At 38.2% G+C, this 12824-nt stretch overlaps 1 protein-coding gene across 1 annotated transcript in view; it reads right to left on the bottom strand.

The window, feature by feature from the left end:
* LOC104608337 (phospholipase D gamma 1-like) overlaps positions 1-11478 on the bottom strand; it is a 65921-nt gene extending 54443 nt beyond the window's left edge. Inside the window, exons 1-3 of the mRNA XM_010274286.3 lie at positions 9201-11478; positions 6480-6596; positions 5313-5507 (exon numbers count right to left, since the gene is read on the bottom strand). Coding sequence (XP_010272588.1) covers positions 5313-5507; positions 6480-6596; positions 9201-10925 — 2037 coding nt within the window. The 5' untranslated portion in view covers positions 10926-11478. The remainder of the gene's footprint in view (positions 1-5312; positions 5508-6479; positions 6597-9200) is intronic.
* Between the last annotated feature and the right edge of the window lie 1346 nt (positions 11479-12824).

Here is a 12824-nt window from a genome sequence, read left to right as displayed (position 1 = left end):
ACCTCTGGATGACTTCAACCAAGGAGATTTGGGATAGTGTCACAAAAACATATTCTTATAAATTGAATGTTGCAAGAGCCTAAGTTGAAGAATGATGTAAACAATCTGAGACAGGGGGAGAAGAGTGTAGTTGTCTACTTCTCTATGTTGAAGTCATTGTGGCAAGAGATTGATGTTATGGAAATAGTTGTATGGGAGAGCACCAAGGATGCAAAGATATTCAGAAAATTGGTGGAAAGAAACAAAGTGTTTGAGTTTCTTATAGGACTCAACCCTGAGTTTCACATTATGAGACATAATGTTCTGGCCAAGGATGAAGTAACTCTTGCTTAAGCATATTCTATGGTGAGCAGTGAAGAGAGTAGGCGGCAAGTACAGTTACAAGGACCAACTTCAAAACATTTTTCACATGTTGGAATACAGCCAAAGGGGCCAATGGAGAAGAAAGAGGTGATATGTGAATATTGCAAGAAACCAAAACATACTAAGGACACTTGTTGGAAACAATTTTTTTCCCATAAAGGTTTTAGAACAGTAGCAACAATAACAACAACTTTAAGAAAAATAGTCAGCCTAGAAAGTCCAAGAATGCAAATGTTGTTACAACACCTAAAGGAGGAAATAGAGAAAGTGAAAAGAAATCTATTGTGGAGCAATTGGCAGTAGTGAAGGCAAATTTTGAAAGATATGAGAGGTTAATTAATCATTTGGAGACTACTGTTGTAGCCTCCTCCTCAGGCAATACCTCTTCATCTACATTTGCTCACTTAGGTACTCGTGCTTCTGCAAATCATGCTACTGCTTCAAGTAATCATAAAATCCCTTGGATTATTAATTCTAGTGCATCATACCATATGCCCAACATACCTAACCTTTTTTGTTCATATCATCTCCTTTCTGGTAGAGAGAAAATATCCCTTGCTGATGGGTCTCTTGCTCCCCTCTCCAACAAAGGGAATATTAAAGCCTCTAACTACCTTGCTTTATCCTCTGTCCTTCGTGCTCCCAAACTCAACACAAATTTTTTATCTATTAGTAGCTTGACTAAATCAATGAATTGCAGCATAACCTTCTGTCCTACTCATTATATTTTTCAATGGACCTAAAATCTCAAAGGACGATTGGGAGCGGCCATGACGCGAATGAAATATATTTGTTTGATACCTCAGATCCTAGACCACTTAGAGGAGTAGCTTTGGAGTTTATTTCATTAGAGTCAATTGATAGAGCATGTTATGTCATTTAAGATTTGATCATTTGTCTTTTTTCTACTTTGAGTCATTTGTTCCAAAAATGTTTAAGGGAATATCTCTATCAAATCTTCATTGTGAGTCATGTGAACTTGCAAAACATTGTAGAAAATCTTTTTCAATGAGTAATAAAAGATCAATTTCTCCTTTCCATATTTTGCACTCTTATGTGCGGGGGCCATATCATTTATCTACTATGGGGGTTACAAGTATTTTATCATTTTCATTGATGATTTCTCTTGTTATACTTTGATTTACCTTATGAGATCCCCGGATGAAGTGCCAACTATTGTACAAAAATTTTATGAACTTATTCTTACCCAGTTTAACACTTGGATCAAAATATTCTGATTTGATAATGCTAAGGAATATTTTGAGAAGAATCTTTCATCCTACTTTGATACCTTTGGGGTTATTCATCAAAGTTCTTGTTCTTACACCCCACAAGAAAATGGAGTGGCAAAAAGGAAAAACTATCATGTGGTTGAAGTTGCTAGGAGCCCTCCTTTTTGCTTCTCATGTTCCTATCAAGTTTTTTTTTTTTTTTTTGGGGGGGGGGGGGGGGGGGGGTCTGTTCTTATAGCTACATACTTGATAAACCATATGCCTTCCCGGGTTTTGGGTTTCAAAACCCCCTTTAGCCTCCTCTTTCCATATGAGGATCTCTTCTCTTTCCCTCTCCAAGTTTTTGGATGCACTTGCTATGTTCATGTTCATAGTCATCAAGACATAAGTTTAAGACTAAAGCACACAAGTGTGTCTTCCTAGGATATGCCTCCACATAGAAGGGGTATTGTTATTTTGATCTAGTTTGTGGAACTTGCTTTGTTTCCAAGGATGTCACACTTGCAAAGTCTATTCCTTTATTTGGTACTTCTCTTGAAGGGGGGCATTCAAAGGAGTTATTTGTTGTCATCAGTTGTTCCTCTTCCAGTTCCTCTTGAGCCTTCTATTGAGTCTCCTCTAATTGAGTCTTCTATTGAGGCCCCTTCACATGTTCCTACTCCCCCTCCTCCTCTAGCTCATCCTCCCACATTTACTTCCCATCCTATTGTCCAAAGGTGGTACCAAAGACAAAGACTCAGGTATGAGCAAGTTGTTTCCACTCCTTCAACTGAGCCTCTTGCACCTCCCATCACTACTGAGGTAATAGATCAACCCTCCTCTACCCCTTTTGATACCTTTCCAGACCTTGATCTTCCTATTTCCCTTTGGTAAGGCAAACGGAAGTGTACAACCCATTGCATTTCCAAACACCTGTCCTACAACCTTCTTTCCCCCACCTATTATTCCTTTCTTGCTTTTGTTTCTACACATGTAATTCCCAAGTTTGTCCTAGAAGCCTTATCCAATCTAGGATGGAGGAATGCTATGATGACTGAACTATATGCTTTGCATAAGAACAATACCTGGGAAATTATGGATTTGCATGAAGGGAAGGAACAAGTTGGTTGTAAATGGGTGTTCACTATTAAGTATCAATCTAATGGTACTATTAAGAGGTTTAAGGTTCATTTGGTTGCTAAAGGATACTCTCAGATGTATGGTATTGATTACCTGGAGACTTTTTCCCCTGTGGCTAAAATGACTTCAGTTCAGGTTTTGCTATCTTGGATGCTACTTTTGATTTTTTTTATTGGCCACTTCATCAATTTGATGCTAAAAATGATTTCTTGAATGGAGACCTACATGAAGAAGTCTATATGTCTTTACCTTTAGGTGTGTATGGGAAGAAGATGCAATGGAAAGTATGTAAATTGAGGAGACCTCTTTATGGCCTCAAGAAATCTTCTAGAGCTTGGTTTGAGAGATTTCAGGCTGCTCTTGTTACTTTTGGTTACACACAAACTCAGTTTGATCATACCCTATTTGTTAAGAGGAGAGATTCCTTGGTAATCTTTCTGATTGTCTATGTTGATGATATTGTGGTTACCAGTAATGATGCTCAGGAAGTAAGTCATCTCAAAAAGCTTCTTAGCACTAAGTTTGAGATTAAATATTTGGGTGAACTAAGATATTTCTTGGGAATTGAAGTTTCTAGGTCTAAGGATGGTATCTTCATTTCTCAATGTAAGTATGTCCTTGATCTATTTGCAAAGACTGGCAAACTGGGTGCTAAACCAACATCCACTCCTATAGACCTCAATCACAAGCTCTCAACTACTAATGGTAAACTATTGACTGATAGAGGAGTGTTCCAGAGGCTGCTTGGGAAGTTGTTCTTTGCATGACTTGGCCAGATATCTCCTATGCAGCTAGTGTCATTAGTCAGTTCACACATTCTCCCAGAGATACACATTTAGCAATTGCAGAGAGTGTTCAGTGTTACTTGAAAGGAACTCCAAGTAAAGGTATTTTGTCTGCTAAGCATGGACACATGAAGTTGGAAGCATACACAGATGTTGACTGGGCTAAATGTATTGATGATAGGAGATCCACTTTAGGTTACTGTGCTATGGTGGCAGGGAACATTGTGTCATGGAGAAGTAAGAAGCAGTTTGTAGTGGCTAGATCCTCGGCTAAAGCAAAGTACAGGGCAATGGCACATGGAGTTTTAGAACTTTTGTGGTTGAGATCACTTTTAGAAGAATTCAATATTGACTTTGAGAAGCCAATGATGCTATATTGTGACAACCAGGCCGTTATCAACATTGCACATAGTCCTATTTAGCATGACAGAACTAAGCACATAGAAATTGACAGGCATTTTATACGGGGAGAGTTGCTTCAGGAGAAGTTTGCCTGCCATTTATTGCTTCTAAAGAATAGTTGGTTGATGTTCTAACAAAAGGTGTTCCTAAAGGAAAGTTGAATCACTATATAAGCAAGTTGGGCATGATTAACATCCTATGATTTAGCTTGAGGGGAAGTGTAGAGAGACTGGACCGAATGGGCCCTAGCCCATTACTATCTTATTGTTAGTTCTTCCTAGTTGTTTTGTTTGCTAATGGGCCTTTAATTCTTTTTTATGCTTTCTTTAAGTAGGTTGATGATCTGGATGCCCACTTAAGGGCAAACTTGTAATTTGTTCAATCTTAGTAAGCTTAATAAAAGATAAGAAAGGTGGAAGAGGAGACCATTGTACTCTTCTTTTCTCCCTTCTTCTTCTTTTCTCTCCTTGTTATAATCTGAAAATATTTTACAGATTTTTAATGGACTGAATCACATCTTTCACTAATTCCTCTAAGTGAACTGCAATTTGATTAATTTGATCTTGTTTATAGAAGCAACATAAAAGGTACAAATTATAATTGAATTATAACAAGTGCAATAATCAATGACATGTATTCTAGTCATCATTTGATTCATGAATGAATACTATAATTTGAACTTTTGTATTGCACTATTGGCCCCAATAGATGGAGGACTGTGTCATGTTGGTAACTTACATAAAACCATTTGTCAAACCCTTGAAGCCTGAACCCTTAAACTCAGCAATTCCAGGCTTACAGGTGTTCAGTATAAGAAATTCAGAGCAAAGTCACCAGAATGAAATGAGAAATGGGCAAATTGCATTTTACCAGAAATGATGGGATAAGGCCTAGTTGAGTTGAGCTGAACTTGGTTGGATTTCTAGGGATAGAGGGAAGTAGGGGGGTCGGTTGGACTGGATTTGGTCCAATCTGATCCAGTCCAATGTGAGTCCATTACAAATGGACCAGGTCCAATCCAATCCAATGAATAATTTGGACCATTTTGGACCGGTCCAATTCAATGTTCGGACTGTCCAATTTGTTCAAATTCATTTTAATTTAGATTGGCTTCATCCCGGTCCATTGACACCTATATTCTTATCTTATATCAAAATACTGGATATTGGCTTAAACCAACCAAATCAATATAAATTTATTACAGAAGGACCAGGTCCAGTCCAATCTAATAAACATTTTGGACCGGATTGGTCCAATCCATTATGCCTTTTTGGTCAGTCCAAATTGATTTTGGACTGGATGGGGTCCAGTCCAAACCGGTCCATTGACACCCTTAGAGGGAAGTAATAATATGGAACACAAGACAGCATAATCACATCAATAAAATAGAAGAATAAAGAGTAAATGCTACCGTGAATGTAGGGTTGTGATAGTCATCTTTATGCACTGTTTGCAATGTCCTAAATAAAGAATGTTTTGGGGTATCATATCGCCCATCACATAAATCAAGTCCTCCAACGAAAGCTATAATTTTCCGCTTGTTATGACCAGCATCAGCATCCACAATCACAGTTTTTTGATGGTGTGTATAAATTGTCTCAACTTCCTGGAGACCAAAAACTAAGAAGGATTAGTTCAGTGCAAATTTCCAATTTCAAATACCAAAACTGAAGAGATAAGTGACAAGGAACACTATAAATAAGAAATTGAAAAGAAAATTCTGGAAACAGGAATAAAAACATTAAGTGTACATCCATCTATATAAGTCTTTGGAGCAGTTCTGATTTATCTGAGTTATGTCCTTTGGTACTTAAAACTAAATGATGTAAGGAACCTCCACACTAAATGATATCAAGGTAAATATAAAATTAAAAAGGTAGAATCACTCCTAACTAGATTAGGATAAGTGAAATGTCTAAAAATTTTGAAATATTCTTGCCAACAGAATCAGGAAACTACTCGTGCTGCAATATCAGAAGAATTCATTGGGCTATATTGTTAGTGAAGCTCCTAAATTTACTGGACTAATTGGAATGAGTTTAAGTAGTATTTTTCCACAATAAGTGCATAATTGAGAAAAGAAATTTGGGCTGTACAAGACTTTCCTGTATACATGATATCTGTGATAGTATAATACAGTCAAAAGTTATCGAGATATCTATGATATGATCTGGTATATAACCTACTCACTAAGAAATTTCGTTTCCAAAATATAGCCATCCAAGAGAATAAACCAAAATTTCCCAAAAATGTAAGACATGATAACTGAGTCATAATTTACCTGGAATGATAGTTGATTTCATAAAATACATTTAGTCCTGACTATTTAGGATAAATAGCACTTTATGCATTCAATATCAACATTATGGGAAAAATAAAAATATCAATTCCATATCAACTAACATTTCAGGACTCACTTTGCAACTTTACATTTAATAACCAGCAACAGATGATTCCAAAAATTAAAACATGGCACTTAAATAACTCATGCTGGATGTAGAAAATAATTGAATATCTAAATTAACAAGACTTCTATCACAAACCAAATATACAGATAAGATAATCATTTATTTCTGACCTGCTTTTTTGCCCAGCTATGTCGTTTTCCAGCAGTTCGAGGACAAAGTAGCACCTGCACTGAAGAGTGCTTGAAAAAACAACGAGTCTCCTCATCATGTGTTGCCATTATACCATCCTACATACAGTGGAACTTGATGAGAAGAGGCATAGAGCAAATCTCTCTGACAATTAACATAACATATCCGAGTGAAAAAAAAATGATTCAAGAATTCCACTAACAGCAACCAAAATAAGAAGATTATTTTTATTTTCCTTACATGAACGGCTCAGTGGTCAGCCATCAGTAGAAAGGATTGATGAAAGCAGTATTCTATCCAGTTAATTTTTTTATATGTAAGGTAAAATTTTATTAACTCATACTTCAGAGGGAAGAAAATAGTACACAGTTACCCGAGGCAGCTCAAAATAAACGAGCCACAACCTCAAGGTAGAAACCCCTCAAATTTTCCACAAGTAACAGAACTAAAACCATGTGTAGACTGCAAGAAGTCCTTAAAAGTAGAAGGCCAAGACCCAATTTTTTCCTCCACAATCCTGACTTTGTCCTTGGATATACTTTTATTCCTTTCAGTCCAGATTGTCTAAACTATAGCTGCAGGCACCAATTCCCAGATTACTTTTCCTTTTGTATTCAGCCCATGCAAGTGCCAACTACCAAGTAAGCGGCAATTCCTTTAAGGAACTGGACATTATCCAGCTTAGGTTCACTGCCTTAAGGAAGTGCAACCAGATCCAGCCATCCACCTAGCAATGAATCAAAAGATGATTAACAGTTCCTAGATCCTGTCTACACAGATTGCATACTTGATCTTGAATCTGCAGACCTCTTCTTTGCAGGCTGTCCTTTGTTAAACATTTCCCAAGCGCAGCAGGCAACATAAGGAAGCCAATTTTTGAAGTCACAATGATCTCCATATCAAACTGCTTGGATAAGAAATATCCCTGGGGGCACTCAGGTTTCTTGTAACGACAGTGAAAACTTCAGTACTCTCCCATCTCCACTACCATTCATCCTCATTATACTCCCTGATTTTCTGACACCCCCAAAATCTGTAGGAGCTCCAAAATGCTGCTCACTTCCCAATCATGGAGATTCCTCCGGAAACTAGATGACCAGAGCACCTGTCCTCCCAACACTTGGTAGGAATCAGCCACTGAAGCCTCCTTATTTTCAGGCAGCAAGTGCAACTGAAGGAAATACTCCACCAGAGTTCTTCACTCCACCATCTGTCCTGCCAGAAGCTAAATATTTCCCCATTTCCCAGCTTGTAGGACACCCCATTCACAAAGGCTGTGTAGTTCTTCATAATGCCTTTCCACACTGAATTTCCCAAAGAAAGCAAAGGGTCCTCCCAGGTCCAATTACCTCTAGAAACTGCAAATTTGCTTGCTATCAATTTCCTCCACCAACCCTCTCTCCTAACCATGATCCTCCACATCCATTTCCCAAGCAATGCCACATTAAAATCTTTGATTCTCCTAATACCAATCCCACCCTCCTCAAGAGGAAGACAAGTTTGGCCTCACCATACAACATGACTTTTATTCTCATCTTGCTAGCCATGCCATGAAAAATCCCTTTGTAGCCTTCTCAATCCTTCTAGAAACCTTCATAGGGATGAGGAATAAAGACATGTAATAGGTATCCCCTACATAATGGGATAAAAATAAAACAGAAAGTAAGGGCATATAAATAACTGTGACATATAGGTACCCCCTACATTGTTATCCTTTTCTCTCCTTTCCTTTTGGCCTTCTTAAGTGGCAACTAAAGGCCATTCTCTCCAGGACACTCTCATTGTGATGACAGAAATTCACACAATTTCCTTCTGTTCAGGTTGATCTTAATGTTTTAATACTGATGAGGTTTGTAATAAACAGTATTTTGGTAAATGAGTAATAAATATTTCCTACCTGTTGAAGTCTCAAAAATGCTTTTGGTTACCTAAATTTGTTTATTTATAACTTGGGCATTTTATCATGTGGGCAATCATATCAATGTATATTCAGTATGGACCTGGCCCATCTATCTAGTCATCAAAATAAATTATGAAGATTGGAACTTATTTCCGTTTCTTCTCTTTTAAAGATGGAGATGGCTTACTGTCTTGTTATTTTGAACATAAAATTGCAACTCAGGCACTAATGTCCATAAATTCATATATCAATAAACAAGATCAGGAACCATCCTCCTTTGATCCTTTCTTCAAGTCAATGAACAGGTATTACACCTAGAGTGTCAAATTTGTGGTGCAGAGCATCAACAACTGAGTTTTCAGCTTAAGCCATAGGGGGCATTCCACCATCTAATCTTTCCTCTTAAGAATGAATTAGTGAATGGATTTTAATGATAATAATAATAACAACAACAATAACAACAACAACAATAATAATAATAATAACAGAAGCAATAACCATAAACAGGGGGGCCGTTTCTTCTTTGTTGTATTTCTTTTTCTCTGTTGTCAGATGTGGATAGCCTCTTGGGAGGTCCAGCTTTGTACACTTCTTTGGCTGCACTTTTGTGTGCAGCTTGTTTTTAACGAATTTTCTCACTGTGTTGCTTATCAAAAAAAAAAAGAAAAAATAAATAACCATAAACAGGGGGGCACCTTGATCATCATTCATTTCTTAGGGATGCTGCAAAATAAGAGAAATGAGTTTCATTTTGACACTTCAGGAATATAAAAAAAGAAAAGAAAGGGATTTTTTTTCTTACTGTTTTATAACCCAATATGTTCCTTGAAGTTGGATCATCCCATACAAGCAGCAGAACCCTCACACCTTCCTGTGACTTGGACTTGAGAAGATCCCCAAGAGTGCACTCTGATGCATAAGCAGCATCCCTGACCAATCTGACTTTGTGATACACTGACCACCCAGTGATGTAAACTAGTCGGCGAGCCTGACTTATTGAGTCAAAAATGTCTTTCCAACATTTACCATGTTCATAGTGCATCCCATAATTGAGCTTCATACTTGGAAGGTAACCATCAGGCACATGAGCATCTTGGTAAAGTGTAACTCTTCCACCTTTTCTAAGTGGAAAATATGTACCTGGGACACCATAATAGTCAGGGCCTGAACCAACTCCGTGATGGTAAATGGTCATTTTCTCTATTGGGGTATACTGAATTGACAGGGTCAATGCAGCTCCACGCTTACAGGGCTTCCCACTTGAGTTGAGGATTGGGAAGCTTCCTTCGATTTTTGCTCCTGAGTATATGTTCTCCACTGGGATTGCAACAACCCCTATTAGCTGGGAACCAACAACATCACTGTCTTTGACAACAAAATGCACCTCTGCAGCATAATGTGCAACAGGGAGATAAAACCTCTGCATCCAAACAGGGTTTTCACTATTACTAATCACATAAGTCCTCCCAATTACAGCATTGGACATAGAAATAGAGACATATGGATCGCTAGTTATCTTATGAGGCATGTGCCCTTCAATTTTGCTGCTGACATTTATGGGCAATTTCCCAAACACATCTCCTAAAGTTTTGTGGAACATGTCCATATTCGGAAGGTTCTCTGCCTTAACGATCAAAATATCTAAATTCCCATGTAACAGCAAGACTTTCAAAGACCCTTTAGATGATTGAATTGGCACTATCTGCATACTCTGACTATGCTGTGAGCTATCGAATGAAACTGATGGGGAATAAGCTAACGGTGGAGATGAAGTAACCGGGCCTGAGTGAAAAGGTTCCCCACCACTTGAGAAAGAATTATTAGTACAACTATACATATCCACCCAGTTATTATACCTTGCGCTCTGGCTCTGAAACCTCGGAGGTGGATATGATGCTGGTGGCGAAGATGTCAAACTCGGGGCAGTGGGACGGAGATCAAACAATTGCACCTTATCGAATAGATCTTCCACAGGAGGATAAAGAGAAGGGCGGGATGAAGAAGATTCACCTAAACCAAGAGTTGGAGAGGACCCAACACTGGTAGGCACTGAACTATCTTGGTGACTGTAACTAGAGAAGCTATTGACACGGGCAGGAACTGGTGGGTAACTTTCTGGCGGTGGATACTGATCGGACTGTTGGGAAAGGTAAGGCGATGAACCGTATTGGAAACTGCTGTGGTGCTGTAGGCTAGGTTGATGAGAATTCTGAGTTACTGGGGGAACAAAAGGGGAATTCGCATATGAGTATGGATAGGGAGGTTGGGAATAGTAAGAAGTTGGGGGATAACGATATTCTAAAGGCCCAGAATGACTCGAGTATGGAGGAGGAGGAGGAGAGTGGGGGTATTGAGGGTAAGTGAAGGAGTGTGAGGGAGATGAAGCATACAAAGAAGCATGACTTGGAGGTGGTGGTGCTGGAGATGGTGAATATGGATCTGAATTTGGAGGAGGAGTACTGGTAGTAGAGGGAGGAGGAGGATATCGATATGAATCACTATACAAATATGAACTATAGTTCTCCATTAACAAAGAGAAAACTGTTCCTTTCAATGAATTTGCAATTCTCAACCACTAATGAAACAGAGAGCAGAAGATAAGCGAGAAGAAATCAAAATGAGTTTGTTCGTTTCTTTTCAAAGTTTATTGTTCTTCACTCCGAGATGGCTTACAGAATTATTAGCCAGCTGAATTGAATTCAAGTCAATTGAATTTGGTGGTTTGGAACTAAAATTAATAAAAAAGGATCAAAGAGTTACCGTTCAGAGTTGGTTATCAGAGAAGATGTGATGGAACCGTTCCCAGGCAGCCTTCAGACAAAACGAGACATATAGCGAGAGAGCGAGAGAGAGAGAGAGAGAGAGAGAGAGAGAGAGAGAGAGAGAGAGAGAGAGAACGACGAGGAGGAGGGTGGAAAAGTTGGGTTGACGAGAGACAGAAGATGGAGCGAGCGGAATTTTGGCTTTTTCAATTTTATTGCTTGGTTTTGTAATTTCGTCGTCGTTGTTTGTATCGTTTTCTTCTTCCCTCGGTTAAGGAACCCATGAACGTTTCCTTACGGAATCTGGTTAGCTTGCTCGCTCTGTAAAGGTTTCCAATTCTCAATATTTTTCTGTTATTTTGCCGTGGGCGATTAAAACTGGATTTGGTTTAATTAATGAGGCAGAGTTTTTACTGGACTCCTCGTCAAAATGTTGCCAAAAAACAATAGAGTATAGACTCCTCGTCAAAACCAAACGGTATTGTCCGAATTCTTAATTTGGACTCGGATGCGGTTAAGGATTACCCGAATTAGATTCATTGAATATGGATCCACCCTTGTATCCTTCTAATATGATTTATATTTGAAACTCAAATTGTTTTCTAGCAATATAAAACAAAATTGGTGTGAATGTCATATTTTTCAGTAAAAAAATATCATATATAGGTAGTTTTTTCAAAACCCGGTTCCGACCCGGTTGACTCCTTTTTTTTTCATGTGGTGGTTCATCAGTTCAATCGTCGAGAAAGTTGAACGAGTCAAAGTATCAAACCATGAGAAGACCAATGCCAGTCAGATTAATATTAATATATTAATGGCACTTAGTTTGCTTTTTTATACAATATTTAAAGAAAAAACAAAATTATTGAATTGATTTGGAAGTGGTTAATTTTTAATCCGTTATTCATTATTCCCATTGACAGTTCATCCACCACCAAACACACCACACCTCCTTTTTTACAGGGTAAGGAGTTCTAATCTGATATTCAGACTATATTCTTAAATATCTCTGTCATAAATAATATTATATACAAAATTATATAAAAATTAAAATATCGATACAATACATATTCATCAAAATATATTATGTGTACAAAATGTGGTATATGACAAGTTCTATTGCCACTTGTCAAGTCTTTGGTCTTCTTACATTTATTAATTTTAATAAGTTAGCTAGAATTGAACAACAACCAGCTGTCTGTTTTATCGAGAAGCTTCCATGGATTAAATTTCTTTGTGCCATGTTTTCAATAGGGATGGAAGATCAAATTTCTGTTTCATGGTGGTCGTTCTCGGGCGTAGACTAGTTAATTATCGCACCAACTGCTCCCAAACTCTCTCACCAATCGTCAGTCGTGAATAGTGATAGCTAAGGCTGACGACGGTCCATAAGCCCGGTTTAATAAATACAGTCTGCTCTAGGTCTATTACTTAGAGACTGATCTGGATCGGACCTGGGTCTAACTTCACTGGGCCCAGACTGGCCCACTGACAGCTTTAGGATAGCTATCCAATGTTAACAGGTACGACAGAATTGACTTGAGGGGCTTGGATCTGGAGTTGAGGGGTTCGGATCTACCGCCTACCAGTTTTCCCACATCTCAGGATATTATAACTGTGCCATGGGAATTTGTAGTTAATAGATCTCGAATTGAGGGGCTCGG

The sequence above is a fragment of the Nelumbo nucifera genome, chromosome 6 (genome assembly GCF_055504915.1).
Source record: "Nelumbo nucifera cultivar China Antique chromosome 6, China Antique-T2T, whole genome shotgun sequence".
Lineage (NCBI taxonomy): Eukaryota > Viridiplantae > Streptophyta > Magnoliopsida > Proteales > Nelumbonaceae > Nelumbo > Nelumbo nucifera.
This window is presented reverse-complemented; position numbering and strand designations above follow the sequence as displayed.